Genomic DNA, 20,492 nt, shown 5'->3' with positions numbered 1-20,492 from the left:
CTCAACAACTTCCTGGGTGGCTTCCTGGGTCCAGTGGAAAAACCGTTATAGGGAACAGAGGCCCTCATGTGTTTCCTGTGTTGCCACATTTATTACATGAAATACACACAGAATGTTTTAAAGCAGCAGAACAGTGGAAAGAAAGTGGCTTCCTGATAAGTCAGGATCGAACAGCTTCAGTTAAAGGGGCCCCAGAAGTATCAAGGGGCCTGTGGAGAATTTGTTTAGTTTACCACAAGCTGCTTCTGAGGAGTGGTGCTCTGTGGCGATGCCGGTCACTTCCCTTTTGGGAACAGCAGTGACCTGGAGGAGGCTGGACCTGGATGGGACCCACCTGTGTAGCTGCAGGGAGGAGTCTGGCTCTGCTTGGCCTCCTTCCATCCCACCTGGGTGGAACACTAGTGGCATCTAGTGACCTGCCGGACCCATCACAGTTTGGCATTCTTACTCATCCTCAAGTGGGAATGCTCCCTTTTTGTTCAGGTCAGGTAATGGGCCAGGCTCATTCATGATGAGGATACATTGGGTGAATGGCCTGGGGCAGTTTGAATTGCCTGCCTTGGTTTCTGAATCAGAGCACGAATGATGATCTGCAGAGAAACCTGAGAGCTAGGCTGTTGTGCCCTCCAGTGTGGTTGCCATTACAATTTTTCCAAAGTCCATTGATGCATTTTGTGAGTGGATTCTCTCTTTTCTTATTTTAGAAATAATTACAGAAATTAATGATGTATCTGTGTTTAATAACACCTGTGTGAGGTGGCAAGTAAATCCAGGGAGAATAAACTCTAGGATTGTCTATGTGGTAAGTAAAATCACTTACTTTGTCCTGCTGGGGCAGAAATGGTGTCCTACAGGAACATGAGTTGGAGGGATTTGCTTCCATAAGAACTTTTTGACCTAATTGCTTTCCAGTCCCATCGTTCTTTCAATAAGTGATCAGAATTTTAAAGATGTCTGGGTTATTTTATTGTATATTTTGTGTTTGATATATTTGTCGTTCGACAGAATGTATGTGTGGGGGATATATTTATATTTGGCATCATCATTATCGCTTGTTTCCAAGCACTTGTGTTTCACTCCCCCAGAGTAAGCCTGGAAGCATCTGCTGACTTGGTGACAGGATGTAGAGTCTGGTTCTCAGATTGTGACTGCCTCTGCTGATTGCTGGTCATTTGTGTGCAGGACAGCACTCCCTAGGGAGCCTCCTCATTTTAGGTCACTTCTTAGGATTTATTGATTAGTGAGCTGATCAGAATTAATGATCAGATATCTGATAGCAGAGGTTTACTTATTTCTCTCCCCTGAGTGCACAGTGCAGTAGAAAAGGAAATAGTAAGAGAATAGGGTCCAGCAGCCCCCAGTCTTTCTCAGCTGTATTAACTGGAGTCATACTGGGTTCTCCTGTGTTCTCCCCTCACAAAGATACACATAAAAGGACAGCGGCTGGACCCTGTGGCATCAGTTCATGAGGAGACAGTCAACTTGACCACAGCCAGCAGGACCCCAGAAGTGTGCCTAGACCTGTACCAAGGCACCAACTACACCATGAGCATTTCCACGGCCCCTCCTACACACTCTGTGCCGGCCGTCATTGGGTTCCAGACAGCAGGTAGGTGGAGATGAAGTCTCCCTTCCTCCTGGGAAATGCTAAGCACAGCATGTGGGGAAATGGATGAGTCAACCGGGCAGGAGCGTTCATAGTTGCTTTCTGAGATTTGTAGTTAGGAGGGTGTAATTGCTTCAGGAGTCAGAACCAGAGCAGGTCTAACGGGAGAGAGTCCTGTCCTCTTGGTGGCAGGCTGAATGGGCACTGATGGACTGCTTCTCAGCTGGGTCCTCTGGTTGAAGCGGAAGGTAATAAGGAGACATTCAAAAGAGGAGAGCATTAGCGGTGATGCAGTCAGTTCTCAATTACCCAAGCCAATGGAGGGTAGCCAAAGAGCTTCAAGAAGTAGTAATAAACCTCATTGCACATAGTTTTTGATCAAAATCACATGGATTTTTATAATAACATTGTGAAAATTACCATAAGTTTTTCTCCCATAATTTTGTTTAAGGGGTGTCAGGACTAATTAAATACCTCGTATGCAAACCTTGAGAAGCCATTGGTGTCATTTGTTATTTGGGGGGAGTTAAGGTAGTTCTCAACTAGCTGTTTGATGTCCCTCTTAAGAAAATACCTCAGCTTCCAGGTATTGCTGCCATTAGGAACTGGGAAGTGACACAGATCTGGCAGAAATAATAAAAAAAATCTGCATTCTTAACAATATGAAACCAACTATGAAACTATACAAATTAGGTCCCAGGGTACCTGTATATAAGTAAAACAATATGATTTCTTTCTAAGTAAATGATGTGTAGGGGAAAGTTATTGTAAAATTAATATGGTGACTAATTAGAGAAACTTATTCAAAATTAATGATACACTGCCATGGATTTGTTAGGAATATGTCTTCTTTAAAAGGTCATCCCAGGACTTTAAACTCATCTGTCACTGTTCAGTCAGACTGACAGCTTGTTGCTCAGTGTCAGCTCTTTTTACTAATATCCAATTACCCCTTCAAGTAAATTTCCACTGGGAAAAACCATGGTCTTTGGGGTCAGACAGACCTGGTTTTGTATCTTAACTCTGCATTGAAGAGCTGGGTTGACCCACGGCTGAGCGTTTTAATGTCTCCAGACTTCTTTCTTCTGTCTGAAATTTTAAGTGGAATTGGATTAAGTTTGCAAGTTAATCTGGAGAAAATTGGGGTTTATATTGAATCATCCCAACTTGGAACAAGGTACATTTCTACATTTATTCAATATCTATTCAAGTTTTGTCTTTCCTGTTTATTTATGCATTGTTGCAAAGATTTCCCATTCTCTTCCTCTAGATCCTGCACATATAGTTATCTGTTTCATTATTGGCATTCTGCTAGTTCTCTTAAAATGAATTGAAAAATTTTCCTTAATATTTATGCCCTGGGAAAGTTTATATCATTTTGAAATTTTTCCCTTCCTTTAAAGCTGAACACATTTGCTCATAAGATCATTTCAGTTTCACCCTTTTGGGAGATAATTCTTTGATATCTTTGTCAATTTATTTTATTTAAAAATTTTTTCTATATTTAAATATAGATATTTAACATAAGGAAATATAGATATTTACCGTAAGTAAATATTATGTATTTATTATATTTATATATTATGTATTATATATTTATTATATTATTATAATATATATTTTTAGTTTTATTTGTCTGCTTATGTTTCCTACATTTTCTTGAGTCAATTTTTTATAGTTTATATTTTCCTTAAAAAAATGTCCATTGGGTTGTGATTCTAAGTATACTGGCAGAATATCATATGGAATATTTGTTTAGTACTCCTCTGCAATTATAGGTTATATAACCCTAGGTTATTCTGATTCCTAATTATATTTTTCTCTCTTTTAAAAAAATTGATTAGCTTAGCTTGGGTTGCCTGTTTTCTTATTGTTCTTTTCTCCAAAGAATAAACTCTTGGGTTTTTAAATTGTTTTTCTTTTTTTTAATCTTATTAATTTCCCCCCTTATTTTTATTATTTCTTTCTCCTTGCTTAAGTTGGTTATATTGTTCTGTTACTAAATTCTTGAGTTGAATGCATAATGCAATTTATTTCCATTCTTTCTTACTTGATAATAAGTTTCTCCCTTCTGGATTTGAGCGTTGGCAGAATTCCTTAGGCATTGATACATGTTTTCTTTATCTTTACTTTCAAGGCATGACATAATTACTATTCTGATTTTTCTCTCTGATCGAAGAATTACTTATGAGTGTGTTAATATATGTTCTTTTTATCTTTGCTTTCAAAGCATTATGTAATTGCTATTTTGATTTCCCCATTGGTTGAAGGATTAATTATAAGTGTGTTATACAAGTGGTAGTTTTTTTTTTTAACATTTACATTTTGTTGTTAATTTCTAGTTTGATTAAATTTGATATTCTTTTGGGGGACTTTACTAACATTTTCTTGGGGCTTAATACTTCGCAAAGTTTTGTGATAGTAGTATGCTGGCTTGTAAATAGAGTAAGATCTAGTCTTAACTCTATCGATAAGATAATTTAGGACTTCTGTTTTGTTATTGTTGTTTATTGATTACTTGGATTGCCATTTTTTAAATTTTCTCTTAGAAATTCTAATTGTTTCGTTTCACACATGTTGATGTTATGATATTTATGTTCATGACTAATACCTTGTTGTAGACTCTGATTTTCACTAATAACAAATGGGTCACTTTATCCTGTTTAATATTTTTTCCCTTGAATTATACTTTGATAGTAATAGTGGTTTTCTTGATTTCTTTTTGGTTCTATTTGCATGATGTATCTTTGGCCACTTTTGTTCTTACATGCTGCTATTGGGATAACATTGCTGTAGACAGACTCTCGGAGACAGGGTATGTTGTGAACCTTTCTGAGAAAAGTTTTATTTTTGAGTAGACAAAGTTAACCAATTTACATTAGTGTTTGTTCTTCTGACATCTTATTTTTCCCCTCTTTTTTATGGTATTTTGCTATGACCATTGCTTTCTATCTTTTTGCTACACAGATTTTCTTTTTCAGTGATTCAGAGAGTATAGGTTTTGCTTGTATTTCATTATGCATTAAAAAACAAAATCCTGTTTGAATGTGCATTTCTCTGACTGTCAGTGGTTAGACTGAAATAATGTTAACTTCTTCCTGAACAAGATAAGGAAGTCAGCATTCTTTGCTTCCCTTATGTTATTGGTTTAATATGGCATTTTATCCCCAGCTTATTATTATTATTATTTTTAATTATTTTAAACTTGTATTATATTTTTAAAGAGTTCATTTTTATATTGATTTATAACATTTATAACACTTAGTTAGACAGGTATGTTTAATAGTTTCAATTCTTACTACCAATTCTTTCATACCAAGTTTCTCTGTTTTTCTATATTTTTATTTTGCACAATGATTTCTGTCTTTTCCACACTGGAGAATGGGATACTTTCTGAGCCATGATTATCTGAGAATGTCTTTTTATTGTCTTCACAATGAAGGAGAGTTTGATTGAAGATAAAATTCCTGGGCTGTTACTATAACCTTTGTTGTCTGAATTCTGGAGGCTTTCCCCTTTGGCTTTGGGAATTAAAAGTTTGAAAGAGGAATTTGAAGAAAGTGTAATTAAAAAAAAATCCTATTTAGATAATCTGATTTTTCAGCCTGAACCTCAAAGAGACCTCCTCTACTGTGAAATTCAAGACTTCAGTCGTTTATTGCGCACATGGTAAATGTTTATTGACCACCTGCTATGTGTCTGACATTGTTTGGGGCATTGGGAATTCAATACTGACCAAGACAGAAATCCTTCCTCATGAAACTTTAGTCGTGGATGATAGAAATGTTAATGTTTTTCACTGAAGTTTTTGGATTTTGAGATTTTGGTCTACCTACACATTAGAAACATTCTCTTTCATTAAATCTCTGTTGCTTTTTTTTTTGCTCTTCAAATACTCCTATGTAGAATTTCTTGCCTGTCTGCATTAGTCTTCCATTTTCTCCTTATTTGCATCCTTGTCCTGTCCCTCTGCCTTCTGTGAGTTAGTAGTTTGTTCTCTGTATTATGCACATTTGCATCGACATTTCTGGTCTTTGCTATTCCTAAGGCTCTTTAAATTCTGTCGTTGCACTTTCATTTCCTTTGGTATTTTGCCTTGTAGTTCCCTTTTTATTTCTGCCTCTCAACCAGTTTCCTCTCCACTATTGCATTCTCTTATTATCTCATCCTGTATCTGTTTGAAACCATCTTCAAAGTTTTTTACTGAAAGTACAAAACAGATGTTGCCTGACTTTACCATTACTTGCTCAGTCTTTTTTTTTCAAAAGTATGTTCATTCTTTGCCTCTTAAGCACGATCTCCCTCTTCTTCATAGAGTCATTTCATAGGCTTATTATTATTATTATTATTTTTGCTTCTGGGTTACTTATCCTTGGAAGATGAAAGTTTTATCTGGGTCTGAAATTTCCCTCATAATAAAATAGATGGAATTCCCTTTGATCTTACTTTTATTGGATAATATTAGTATGCTTGACTCAGATCTCATCTTGAAGGATTTACTGTGACTTAGATGATCTAGCATCCTTTGGGGAACAGCTGTGAGAAAACCCGCTGCCCTGAGCTTTATTTCTGAGCACTTTGCTACCTTGATGGGTGAAGCTGTTTCTCTTGGGCCAGCTCAGCATTGCCAGGCTTCGTTATGATGCTGTATCCTACAGAGACAGGAAAGAACTATGTCTCTCCTTCTGCCGCCTGGGTTCTCTGTCAGGTGGAACCTCCAGGTCCCTAAGCCTCCCCTTAGAAGTCTCTCCCAGTTACTGATCTCCAGTGTGCCAGGGAGGGATGGTTATTATTGTTTCTAGTAGCAGTGGTGATAGTTCTACATCTACTTTTTACCCTAGCTGCCTATCAGCATTGCCTGCTGAATTAAAAAAAATACAGCTGTCCAAGCTTTACTGCCCATCTGCTGTGTCTGATGTGCAAGTAGAATTGGGAGCCACTGGGCTGAATGGCTCCAGATGGAGCGCCTGTCACTTACTTGTCCCAGGGCCTGTCCTTGCTTCCAGCCCTTAACCTCTCTCGGCCCCAGTCCTCCCTGGGCCCTGCCTTTCAGTGTATCCAGGCTCCTTTGCGGGAAAGGCACACTCTGCAATAGCTCTCAGTGTCTTCTCTTTGCCTGGTCTATTCCACACCGTGCAAGGCAGAAATATCTTCATATTTCAGTCTTGTGTATGGCAGCCAACCCTCCTTTCCAACCTAGATGCAAATTTTGACCCATTTATACTATTCCTAGGCACTTCTGTCAAGATTGGGAGTGGGAAGTAGGAGCGGATGCCTTTGTTCATATTGCCATCTTCTGCTGAATTCAGACTCTAACGCCTGTAAGTGGGAAAATCATGTCAAAACGAAAATATGCAGACAGTACTTCTGCTTTATGTTTTGCTTTGAGCAGATATATCCTGTGTGTGGTATTTCTTACATACATGTGTTTATGTATGTATATATGAGATGTGTCTCAAAATCACATGTATGCATGTGCCAATTTTTAAAATTAAAATATCGTTGATAGACAATCTTTTTATAAAAAATAAAGTTATCATTGATATATAATCTTATGAAGGTTTCACATGAACATCATTGTGGTTTCAACATTCACCCATATTATCAAGTCCCTGCCCCTCCATTGCAGTCACAGTCAGTCCATCAGTGTAGTAAGATGCTATAGAGTCATTACTTGTCTTCTTGCTATACTGCCTTCCCGGTGATCTACCTACATTATGTGTGCACCTTAATCCCCTTCTCCCTCCCTCCCCACCCGCCCACCTCCCAACCCCTTCCCTTTGGTAACCACTAGTCCCTTCTTAGAGTCTGTGAGTCTGCTACTATTTTGTTCTTTCAGTTTTGCTTTGTTGTTATACTCCACAAATGAGTGAAATCATTTGGTACTTATCTTTTTTCACCTGGCTTATTTCACTGAGCATAATACCCTTTCTTATGGTAGAAATTTTTTCTTATGGCTGAATAATATTCCATTGTGTATATGTACCACATCTTCTTTATCCATTCATCTATTGATGGACACTTAGGTTGCTTCCATATATTGGCTTTTATAAATAGTGCTATGATAAACATAAAGGTGCATATGTCTTTTTGAATCAGGGTTCTTGTTCTCTTTGGGTAATTTCTTGGAGTGGAATTCCTGGGTGAAATGGTATTTCTATTTGTAGTTCTTTGAGGAATCTCCATATTGCTTTCCACAATGGTTGAACTAGCTTACATTCCTGTCAGCAGTGTAGGAGGGTTCCCCTTTCTCCTCATCCTCACCAGCATTTGTTCTTCTTAGTTTTTTCAGTACTGGCCATCCTAACTGGTGTGAGGTGATATCTCATTGTGGTTTTAATTTGCACTTTCCTGATGGTTAGTGATGTGGAACATCTTTTCATATGCCTCTTGGCTATTCAAATTTCTTCTCTGGAGATGTCTGTTCATATCCTCTGCCCATTTTTTAATTGGGTTATTTGTTTTTGGGTATTGAGGTGTGTGAGTTCTGTATGTATTTTGGATGTTAACCCCTTATTGGATAAGTCTTTTATGAATATATTCTCCCATACTGTAGGATGCCTTTTTGTTTTGCTGATGATGTCCTTTGCTGTACAGAAGCTTTTTAGTTTGATATAGTTCTAGTTGTTCATTTTTGCTTTTGATTCCCTTGCCTGAGGAGATGTGTTCAGGAAGAAGTTGCTCATGTTTATGTCCAAGAGATTTTTGCCTATGTTTTCTTCTAAGAGTTTTATGATTTCATGGCTTACATTCAGGTCTTTGATCCATTTTGAGTTTACTTTTGTGTATGGGGTTAGACAGTAATCCAGTTTCATTCTCTTGCATGTAGCTGTCCAGTTTTGCCAACACCAGCTGTTGAAGAGGCTGTCATTTCCCCATTGTATATCCATGGCATGTTTTTCATATATTAATTGACCATATATGCTTGGGTTTATATCTAGGATCTCTATTCTGTTCCATTAATCTATGGGTCTGTTCTTGTGCCAGTACCAAATTGTTTTGATTACTGTAGCTTTGTAGTAGAGCTTGAAGTTAGGAAGCATAATCCCCCCAGCTTTGTTCTTCCTTCTCAGGATTGCCTTGGCTATTCGGGGTCTTTTGTGGTTCCATGTGAATTTTAGAACTATTTGTGTTAGTTCTTTAAAGAATGCTGTTGGTATTTTGATAGGGATTGCACCAAATCTGTAGGTTGCTTTGGGCAGGAAGGCCATTTTGACAATATTACTTCTTCCTATCCATGAGCACAGGATGTATTTCCATTTATTGGTGTCATCTTTAATTTCTCTCATGAGTGTCTTGCAGTTTTCAGAGTAATTCTAATTCTGAATGGAATAATTTATTGTTATCATAATTACTTCTTGGGTAGCAAAGACTCCTATGGGACAAATACACACAAAAGGTAATTATGAAAGAATCCTCTCTGACAGGCATTTAAGCTTTTGTCACTTATGGAAAATGCCCAGGCTTATTTGTTAGGAAATTTGCTTTTCCTTGAAAATGAACTTGGTATGGCTGGATTCTTTGTCAGTTCTTTATTCATTGTTAACAAACTTTGTCTTTTTGACTATGTTAAGGAAATAGAACATTAAAGGAATAAATTAGACTGCAGGCGGCATGGAATTACCTTTCTATCCATGGCTGAAATAAGTCTGCTCTCTGTTTTGCTGCCTTAGTCCTCGTCTGAGTAGCTCTTGAAATACTGTCTGCTGTGAGAGCAAACATCATGTCTGGTTCTACTTTCTAGTTATCATCTAGGAGAGAAACACCCACTCAGAAAGTTCTAACCCATGGCCTTTGACTTTTATTCACTTTTTTCCTTATTCTCAGGCTCTCTGGCTTCTGACACACTTACTTTCCTGACATTTGAGTATGGACTCTCCAAGTGATAGGATTAACTTCCTAAAAATATCACAGCTTTATTAGTTTACAGTGATTTAAAAATATGAATTATTGTATTTGATTCTCTCAACAGCCTGTGATGTAAGAAAAGCAAACTGGATCACTTGATTTTGCAAATAAGGAAACTGAAGTTCAGAGGGGTTAGGTGATTTAGTTAAGGTCATGCAGTTAAGAAGTTGTAGAGCCAGGACTTGAAGCCAAATACAATGTTCTTGCTGTTAAACACCCTGTTGGCTCTCTTAAGAAGTGAGGGTTTCAATTCTACTTAGCCGTGATATGTTTTGCTAAGATGATGCAATCTTTCCATATGTTCTCTTATCTTTTAGAAGATGACCTCTTAGGAGATGATGGAATGTTCAATATTTCAATATTTAATGAAGCTTGTTTGAAACTGAACAGGCACTCTAGGAAGGTTGGATCAGAACAAGTGTACCAAGTAAGAAGATCTCTTATACTATCTGTCAAAGTATTGTGTCACTTAAAAATGTGGGCGATTTCCAAGTGAGGATCCAAAGTATTTAAAAACACTAATGGAATGACTTCCAGACAGTTTGATTTTTGTTTCTAGAGATGGATGTGAGGTGTGAGATGGAAGCCAAGCAAGGGATTAAATTGTAGGAAGACACTATATTAGGTGATTTACTATCATTTTTCTTGTCTGGTATTTCACATGTATGGGTTATATTTTAGTGCATTTAGTAATTAAAGCTTATTTTGTCATCAAATTTACACTTGCATGTGTATTTTTAAGGAACTCATTGCATGGCTATTGGTCCTCATTTACCTTTTTTAAAAATCACAAATCTCAAGTAAATTATAAGTAAGTTCAGGCAGAAACAGAGATTTATTATTTTTGTGTAATTTTCAGTGCCTAGAGAGTCATTTAACAGAATAGACTAACTATTAGATTAGAATTAATTCATTGGCCATCTACCAAAGAATACCACATTTTAGCATCTGGGATTTTCAATTCAAACAACTACAAATAACTATGGTATGTTATAATGAGTGCTTTGGTAAAAAGTAAATAAATGGAATGGGAGATTGTGTGTATGTATGTATTGTCGAGGTACAATATTTTTTTTTAAATGAGAAAGATTTAATAGAGGATGAGTAGGAATGAACTAGATAAATGATGTGGGGTGATGGTGGAGAAGGTCCCTGTGGGCAAGCAGAGGAGCATACTGAGTAACAGGGGATGTGGCTGTCTTGGGGAAGAGGGAAAGCAAAGGAAAAGAGGAAGAGAGGAGGCAAAAATCTAAGCGGTGGCCAGATCATGAAAGGCCCTGTGTCCCATAATTTTGAGTTTGTATCTTATTTTGATGTCTATGTAGAGCAACTGAAGGATTTAAGCAGGTGAGTGAAATATTCAAATTTTCCTATTAGAAAGATCAGGGGCTAGACATATATTCAAGTACCCCAATAATAGTTTGATTATTATTAATGTACAGATGAGTTTTCCAGTAAGTTCAGAAATAAATGGCTCTGGGACAGTTGATTAGCTACTTGGTTGAGAAAAATAAATGATTTTTTACTTTGCATCTTACACTAAAATAATTAAAGAAGTTAATTGAAAGAAATTGCTACTTTTAATATGTTACAAAGATTAATTTAAATAGCATGTGAAATACTCTTAACAAATCCACTGGAGAAAATTGAACATTCAAAGGCAGTTTGCAAAAGAGAATATACATATTGCCAAAACACACATAACGATATTGTATCTTACTAGTAAGCAAAATCAACAAAAAACATTGAGCCAAGAGATACCATGATTCTTCTGTAAACATGAAGAGATATCATTACCCACAGCTGCTAGACACTTAAATTGGCATGGCTCTCCTGAAATAGTTATTTGTTAGTATCTATTAATAAAATTTTAGAAGTATACTACAAGTAATTATTCAGATGTCTACAGAAAGATTAGGCTTTGCTGAACTTTTATTTATAATAGGGGAAATTTTAAACAACTTAAATGTCCATCAATAGGGATTTGGTTAAACAAATAATCATATATTCATCTGGTAGAACACTATGTGGAATGAAATATGTTCTTCACACTGGACAGCATTGGCTACTGTTGACCAATATTCCTGCTGAAATGGTCTCTTCTTCTGTTGGTTTGGCCCTGTCAGTCTCCTTCGCAAGGTCCCCTTCCTCTGCTAGTCCCTTAAATTTGGTTTTCCTCAAGGTGGTGCCTGTCCTCTTGTTATTTTATACCCCTCTTTGTGTGGTCTTATCCAGTCTCTTGACTTCCTTAATTATCTCCATGCTGATGAATCCTAATCTATTCTTCAGGCCTCATCTATCCCATATGCTCAAGGCCCCATACTCCCTGACTAGCTTCTCGAGTTCTCTTTCTCACTGTGTCTTCACATATGTACTTCTCCTGCCTTCAGCACCCTTCCCTTACCTGGCTACCTCCTGCTTAGCTCAGCCATCCCCTACTCCACCCCCACCTACCCTCCCAACCCTGGGTGATGGGGGCTTGGGGGTGGAGAAAGCCTTTATTGATCTCCTACCCCAAATGCTGTTCCTGCTATCTGAATTGTTTTTCCTGCCCTGACCTTCTACATCCCAACTCCCCTGGTTAATGCTAATTTTTCCTTCCACAGTTAAGACGGGAAAGCCTTCCCTGACCTCCAAAGAGGTGGGCTAGCTGTCCCCACTGAGTGTTCCTACAGCCCCATATATTACAGTGTTTGATTTGTCTGGATGCTTACCTCTGAGTTCTTTGGGGTTAGGACCTGTATCTTATTTGCCATTTTATACCCAACACTGTGTACTCTGGCTGGCAAATGATAGGCACTCTATCTATTAATGGAATGAATTAATAGGAGGCAAAAATCTATATTGTTAAAGAAAAGGACTATATTATAAAATTGTGCATATAGTGCAATTCAAAGTTTGTAACTAGAAAGTAATTTTCCATCTATAGACTAAACTATCATGGCGTTTAGAATGAGACTGACTTCGTATAAATGTAGCCTACATAGTTGTGAATTTTGTCCAGCAGATGGCAGCCTAGGCCTGAATACAGACCTGGTCAAGTCAAACATCTGGATTGACCCAGTGGTTTGTTTTCTAAAATGGGTGGAATTAAGAACAAAGGGGCAAGAGTGTTGAGGTTTGGGCAAGAGAATAATTGAAGTGATAGACACTGGTATCTGAGATAGGTGGGTAAGATGAGGGTGGGAGTGGTAGAATATTGGTAGAAAATCTGGAGTGAGGAAATCTTGGGGGGTTTCTTGAGAGAGACCAGGCAGGCATGGTGGGAGTGAGTGGTCCAGAATAGGGGATGGTGAGATCTTGGTGGATCAGTTCTGGGGATGGCACAGCTTAGGATGTGGCCATGGATATGAGTAGTTAAAGTGGAATGAAGGAACTTCAAAGCATTGAGCTCCATGAACTCTGAGGCCAAGTTTTGATAGCTTATCTATAGGGACCTCTAAGGTACCCAAGAGAATGCTAGGAATTAGGGGAGAGAGGAATCTCCTGGTGAACTGGCTGTCAGTGTCTTAGATGGCTGTGGAAGATGACAGTGATAAGGAGGAACAGAGGGCAGTATAGCCAATGAGACAATCATCGAAGGAAAATAAACCCAAGGATGTTCAGCTAAAGCACACTGACTGATCCTATTACTTTTGGGACCTTCACATTTTTCCCTCAAATTATACATGCATCTTGAGTTGGCAATGGATAGAGTATTAATTGAGTTAATAGTGTGTGTTGACTCAGTGGATATCTCCATGGAGCAAAAACTCTTTCACCGGAGCTCCAGTAGGAAGGATCAAGTGGCGTACCACAGCATAGGTACTTTGTATACATAATTTGGAGTAGTTCTCATACAGTTTAAAAACTCTGTTCCATAAGGCTTGTCTGTGGATTCCTTATGTATGAAAAGTAATTAAAATAATTCTGCCCATGAACTCTGCTGCAATCTCCTTCACCTGGATGGGCATCAAGGATTACTTTAGAATAGCCTGACCTTTTGTTCATCTGAGATGTAGTGCATTTAAAGCTTTGTTCTTGTAGCTGGTTGAGGGAGAAATTGCAAAGGACAGGTAGCTTCATACAGTCCTTCTGCAGTTTAGCTTGCTGTTGTATTAAAAATAATTCTAAGTGGGTGAGGACAAGTAGAAGGAGCCTTCTTGGTGTATGTCCATTTTGCTTATAGTCTAGATATCTGCAAACCAGCAGAAAACTTAATGCAACATTTTCTTTTAATCTCATGACAGTTTAAAGTTCTGGGTCAAAGGTGGTATCTGAGTCATTTTTATCACTCAACATCATTTAACTTCACAACGAGGGAACAAGCTCCTGTGGTATGTTTGGATCTGTATCCAGCCACTGATTACACAGTGAATATCACCCTGCTGGGATCCCCCAGGCAGCACTCAGCCCAAATAATGATGACAACTGCCCCAGCAGGTAGGTGTGATGTCTTTCTGTTCTGTCTTTCAGGACAACAGGTGAAATGAGTGAATTGTGCAATGTAGGGGTGCATAAAGAATGCCAGTCCTGAGTCCAGAAACATAGGTTCTAATTCTAACAAACTTCCAACTTGGGGTTCAGGGTACCTGAATCTTAGTACCCACTCCTTTCCCCTCAGGGGTTCTGGCTCATGGAGGGTACAGACTAAGAATAGATGGCTTCACTCAGGGCCCCTGGGAGTGACAGACTGAGAATTCTATAAGGCTTCCTGTCTCCCACTCAGCTAAGACAACTGAGCTCTGAGGGTAGTCGCTGTGGACAACCAGAACCCACTTCCAGGAGATCAGAAAAGTGGGCGGCACTGTGTAGGGCACTGGCAGGACAAAGAGGCCTCGAGAAGGGATCAAGTACAAGCCCCTTATGCTGACACAGAGAACAGTGGTCTGTTGAAGGTCATGCTCCTTAGAAACGCCAGGTGGCCTTGTGAGGGAGCCTAATAGAGGCAAACTGTGTCATCTCTACAGCTCTCCCTATGGGAAGGGACACAGAAGTCTCTACGGTTTCTTCTGTTGTTTAATCCATTGGGTTTAAAGGATAAATTTAAGGGCAGCCAGGTGGGGAGGCTGCCTCCTTTGAAGGAAAAGAGTAGAATAGGACAGGTCCTGCTCCTGCCTTCCTGAGGCCTCTCTTCTGTACTCACCACTGCCCTTAGAAAAGCAAAGCAAAATGGTGTGATTGTTGCTCAACATTGTGAAAGTGCTAAATGTCACTGAATGTACACTTTAATGTTGTAATTTTATGTTGTGAGAATCTCACCTCAATTTTTTAAACCAGCCAATGGATTAGATATGTTCTTTTTTGCACCTGGGCCTCAGTTACCTTCTGAGTGATCATCACATAGTATAACACACATAAAATGTTTAGAACAGTTCCTAGTACATAACAATGCTGATGACAATAATAGCTATGTTTATTGAGCACTAAAGATGTACCAGTGCTATAATATATAAAGATGTTCAAAGTGCTATCCTTGCATCAGTGCAAACCTACCAAACCTTCTGAGGAAGGCATTGCTATTATTCCCATTTTATAGATAAGGGTCATGAGGCACAGAGAAGATAAGCAACTTGTCCAGGGATCACATACCTAGTGAAATGTACAACTGGGATTTGAACACAGGCAGTCTGGCTCCAAGGCCTTCATTCTTTTCTTTTTTTGGTATCATTAATATAAAATCACATGAGCAACATTGTGGTTACTAGATTCCCCCCATTATCAAGTCCCCACCACATACCCCATTGTCCATCAGATTAGTAAGATGCTATAGAATCACTACTTGTCTTCTCTGTGTTGTACTGCCTTCCCCATGTAACCCCCCCATGTTATATGTGCTAATCGTAATGCCCCTTTTCCCTTCTCCCTTCCTTCCCACCCACCCTCCCAAGTCCCTTTCCCTTTGGTAACTGTTAGTCCATTCTTGGGTTCTGTGAGTCTGCTGCTGTTTTGCTCCCTCAGTTTTTGCTTTCTTCTTATACTCCACAGATGAGTGAAATCATTTGGTACTTGTCTTTCTCTGCCTGACTTATTTCACTGAACATAATACTCTCTAGCTTCATCCATATTGTTGCAAATGGTAGGATTTGTTTTCTTTCTTACGGCTGAATAATATTCCATTGTATATATGTCCCACATCTTCTTTATCCATTCATCTACTGATGGACACTTAGGTTGCTTCCATTTCTTGGCTATTGTAAATAGTGCTGCGATAAACATAGAGGTGCATCTGTCTTTTTGAAACTGGGATCCTACACAAGGCCTTCATTCTTAATCAGTGTATCTACTGTTTCTCACTAAATGTTTAGTTGTCAAGAAGAGAAGTTGAGTAGTTGGTCCAGACCCACCTTGCTTTTGTCAACCTTGAACCTTGAGCAAAATCTTCAAATGCCACAGATACATTCACTTAATAAATGTTTATGTCTTGTCTATTATGTGTCAGTCAGGTTCTGATAGCTGACAGCATTGTAGTCATAAGATAGTTCTAACTGTCCCTGGAGTTGGAGTCAGGGGGTCAGGGAGGAGAGAGATAAACAAGTGAAATGCATCATGTTCGGTGGAGCTTTGTACCACAAAGTCCACAGCATGGCAAAGGGCGTGATGATTGATGGGCAGGGAAGGCCTTATTATAATAATAAAGTGACTTTAAGCACAGAACTGAAGAAAGTGAGGGCGTAAGCCATGCACAGGGGGAATGGGAAGTAACAAAGTTCTGAGGTAGGCATGTTCTAGGAACGTAAGGAAGCCAGTGTCGCTGGAGCAGAGTGAGCTGGAGAAAGTGGTAAGAGATAAGGTCTGAACTCTAGCTTGAGTATAATCAAGGGCCGGCCTGTGGTGTCAAGTTCACTGCTACCTTCTCCAAATTACCAGTAGCAACTATAATCTAGCATGTGGCATTTCAGCCTTCAGCCTCTATAGGTTACTAAGCAGTCTGGAGTCCACCACCTGTGAATTAAAATTTAGTTTGAGAGATAATCTCTTCTCATGAGGTCATTTGGATTCAGCCTACCACTAGGCTTCTCATATATTTTTCCTTAAAAATCTTAGAAATTAGCAGTGGTGGCTCCAGGTCTTTCTTGGTGTCTAACCCAAGTATTTAAAACCTTTGCATTTTCATTTCTTCTTTGAGCCTATTTCTACCCACCTTCCACCATTGCTGAAGATCACTCTCTTTAGTGTGGGAACCTCTTTTGTTGGCAGGGCACCCCTCATTATAGCAGTGGGAGTAGGAGGAAACTCTTCAAGGGAATTGCTTTGTCTTACATGCCCCTTTCACAGTTCCAATTTCCTGCTGTTTTCTAAGAATTTCTCTATCTCCCAGAAAGATCCCAAGAATTGTTTTGGTTTTGAGTTCCTTGGGTTCCTGCCCTGCTTCCTGGTTATGAGGCTTCACATTTGTCTCCCCGGGAGAATAACCCTCAGCTGATCCTTGAGCCGCAGTGAGTTTCTGGAACTTAGCTTTCACAGAGGGAATGAGAAGTAACAATGTGATACATATACACAATGGAATATTATTCAGCCTGGTCTGATGAGGTCCAGGAAGGTCCCTAGGTTGGTAATTTCTTACCCAAGCCCCACCTTTCCTTAGAACTGAATTTCTAAGACTTGAACCGGCTGTGCTTCTTTGATGGGAACTGAAGCATTCCTTCCTGCCACTGTTTCCTTTTCTGCGCTGGAGAGATAAGCCTCCCACACTGCAGTTCCCTCAGTACTCCTGCTGTTCTGGCAGGCCCCACTGTCAATCTCCCATCCCAGTTGTTTCGGTTCCTTCTCTCTCCCCAGGAGGGGGGATGACTTTTTGGTTGGTTTTCCTTCCCTATATTTGCTTTTTGTTTTCACATTTAGATTTTTGTTTTCCTAACATACTACTTTGGATTTTGCTGGTGATGTCTCCATAGAGAGAGAATGGTGCCGGAGAGTTCTGCCACAGTCATCCAGTGTTCAAATAAATTCTGCCCACCTTTACTTTCACTAGGAAGTGTTTGTTCCATCTCTGAGAACAATGCCACCTTGCAGCTAATTTAATGATGCTTGAAGAATTCTACACTGACCTTTCTAGTCTTTCTCTTTTCAAATATGTCCAGATTTTCTGTAATTACAGAGTAGCAATTTCAGATATTGAAGAGTTCCCCATTTGTGTTTACTATGGGTTCCCAATTTAAAACTTTAAGAGGACTCTTCTTGATAGAATAATACCCGAATCTGGGCAGCCTTTTGGGGTGATGTCCTTTTAGTTTGTTCTCCACAATAGTCCCTTTATTCTCCTCTTTGCTGATTTTGAGCCACTTTCCCTGACCTAGTCCATATTCCTATCTTTTCTGGTCTCTTTAGAGTAGTTTGAGTATATCTCCTTTCCCTTGCTTTGTTTTTCTAGCTGGGCCAATATGATTTCAAATTTTCTTCTCCTCCTTGGAATGATTTCCTTCACTTTATTTCATTCTCTCTTAATTTTGACCTATCTGCAAGACCAAAACCTGTTTTTGTAAACTGATTTCATTCTTTTTTCAGAGATGAGGCAAATCTCACTTTTAGAAACAGAGGTTTCTAGGCATACACCTTTTATGATTCTGTTTTAGCACTTGAGTTTGTATTAATCCCATTGGATTTATCTACTTAAACCCAAGAAGAACCCCTGCTGTAGCGTCCCCAGTCTGGGTCTCTGTCAAAGAAATAATCCAGAGTAATTTGGGAGCGTGTGGTGCTGGGATGACCCCGGAGCCTGCAGACAAACTATGAATTTAACTTCTCACAGTTCTCTTTTCCAAATAATATAAAGAGAAATTGAGGGCAGGAAATCTAGTGTTGTCTGCTAATACCCAGTTCCCCAAACAGTTCCTAAAATTGCCCACATCTCCCACTAATGCTGTCTTTGTGCTTGTCAAACTTTAGCAAATATAAGAATCACCAGGAGAACTTATTAAAACACAAGTTGGCAGGCTCCATTCCAGAGGGTCTGATTTAGCAGCTCTGAAGTGGGGAACCCCATATTTCACATCGAGGAAGCCTTCTGGCCTTGTTAATGCTGCCAGCCCACATCTTGAATAGCACTGCTCTAACCACATTAACCTAGGCTACTTCTAGGTAATTTAAAGCCCTTGCTTGAAGGTAAAGATGACATGGTAAGAAAAAAGGCAAAAGAATAAAAAAGTGGTAGCCAAAATAATCCAGTGTGCTCATGCATAAGAAACCTGTGTGTTGAAGTTTTGCTTGATTTGTGAAGAAGTTTTCTTGAAAATAGAATATCTACCTCATCTGTTCCTGCAGTTCAGCTATAGAGACAGAGCCTCCATCTTCCCCCATGATGCTTTGCTCCCCTTGGCAGTTCTTGTTTTTATGTAAACTCAAGGTCCACATTTTGTGTATCCACATTTTTGCAGCAGGAGAGACTGAGTCTTCTCCCTCCTTTTCACAGACTGATGAATAAGTATCAACTTGAGTGCCTGGGCAAGTTCCCAGGAACTCCTCCCAACACAGAGTTTCCAGTAAAAGTTACATTGGAAAGTGAGGCTTAGATATGGGGACAAAGGGAGCTCCTATTCCCTTTTCCCGCGGTGGCATGTGCAGCTGGATCTGTGAGGGAACCTCACCCGGCCTGCCCAGTCTCAGCCAGGAGTGAAGATCCGAGGAAAAGGCAGTGAGCAGGGACTGGTTACTTAACCTCTTGGAGACTGGGGATATACATGCCGTGTATCTGAGCTCAGGCAGGTCCCAGAGAACATGAATCTGCGACTTGTTTGGGAAGTGACCTGTACCATATGAACTCCTCCCACTAGGAAATGTGACCCAAGGAATGGTAGTTTACATATTCAGATTACATATTTACTGTTCCTTCCTTGAGGATTAGTAGGGAGTAGAGAGAGGCAGAATTGTCCCTCCCTTTATGCAAACGAGAAGAAAGGTAAATAGCTACCTTTAACACACTTGAGCAAGGTAATTGACCTCAGCAATGTTAGAGGTTTGAATAGGGAAGGTCCATTTTAGTCCTAGGGGTCTATGTTAGGAAAGTAATTTTAGGTACCTTCAAATTCATTTATTCTACATTCAAGTTTCTTGACTGATTTATTTACCATTGTTATTTCATTTGTTTATTCAATTTTGTGTTCTCATTGACAATACAGTCTATTCATACAGTAATCCTTTGTGTCAAACATTTGTTTTATAGTTTCTTTTAGTTTTTGTTGTGAAGTTTTTGACATGAAAGTTTTAGGTTTCTATGCAGTCTATATTATTGATCTTTTCCTTTGTGATTTATTACATTGATATTAAATAAAGAATTTCTTAAAACAAAAGAGTATTTATTCTTATTCCATCTTTTTTCTAGGGGAGACTTTAGGTGACCTGTGTGGGGTATATAAAATAAAAGGAAATAAGTTAGATAGGTAAGCTAAAGAAGAATGAAAACAAAGTCAGGGACATAAAAAAAGATGTAGGAATAAGGTTAAGAATAATTCATATGGGGGCGGAAGATGGCGGCGTGAGTAGAGCAGCGGAAATCTCCTCCCAAAACAACATATATCTATGAAAATATAACAAAGACAACCCTTCCTAGAATAAAGACCAGAGGACACAGGACAATATCCAGACCACATCCGCACCTGAGAGAACCCAGCGCCTCGCGAAGGGGGTAAGATACAAGCCCCGGCCCCGCGGGAGCCGAGCGCCCCTCCCCCCAGCTCCCGGCGGGAGAAGAGCAGGCAGAGTGGGAGGGAGACGGAGCCCAGGGCTGCCGAACACCCAGCCCCAGCCATCCGGGCCAGAGTGCAGGGCCCTCGATACTGGGAAAACAGGGCAGCAAGAACAGTGAGCGGGCACTGGAGGCTGGGCGACAGAGGACATAAGAAAAGCGCGCGACCATTTTTTTTTTTTTTTGCTTTTTTGCTGCTTTGTTTTGGCGAGCGCTTTTTGGAAGTCTTAAAGGGACAGGGACCCCAATACTAGGGAAATAGGGCAGAAAGACCGGTGAGCAGAGGCCTAAGGCTGGCACCGGAGAATAAAGAAA

The 20,492-nt window shown here is 39.4% G+C and overlaps 1 protein-coding gene across 6 annotated transcripts in view; it reads left to right on the top strand.

Moving 5' to 3' along the window:
• Positions 1 to 20,492, top strand: part of SUSD1 (sushi domain containing 1) — a 131,349-nt gene that overhangs the window by 57,766 nt on the left and 53,091 nt on the right. For 5 of the 6 annotated variants that reach the window (XR_005030832.2, XR_005030831.2, XM_036915656.2 and 2 more), the window contains exons 7-10: positions 705 to 802; positions 1,423 to 1,609; positions 9,832 to 9,941; positions 13,744 to 13,936. Coding sequence is in view for 4 of the 6 variants with exons in the window: in XM_036915656.2 (XP_036771551.2) it covers positions 705 to 802; positions 1,423 to 1,609; positions 9,832 to 9,941; positions 13,744 to 13,936 (588 nt within the window). In the remaining 2 variants the exon portion in view is untranslated. The remainder of the gene's footprint in view (positions 1 to 704; positions 803 to 1,422; positions 1,610 to 9,831; positions 9,942 to 13,743; positions 13,937 to 20,492) is intronic. The other variant, XM_036915658.2, reaches the window with a different exon arrangement.

The sequence above is a fragment of the Manis pentadactyla genome, chromosome 3 (assembly GCF_030020395.1).
Source record: "Manis pentadactyla isolate mManPen7 chromosome 3, mManPen7.hap1, whole genome shotgun sequence".
NCBI classification, from domain to species: domain Eukaryota; kingdom Metazoa; phylum Chordata; class Mammalia; order Pholidota; family Manidae; genus Manis; species Manis pentadactyla.
Note: the sequence above shows the minus strand (reverse complement) of the source record. Positions and strands in the feature narration are given on the sequence as shown.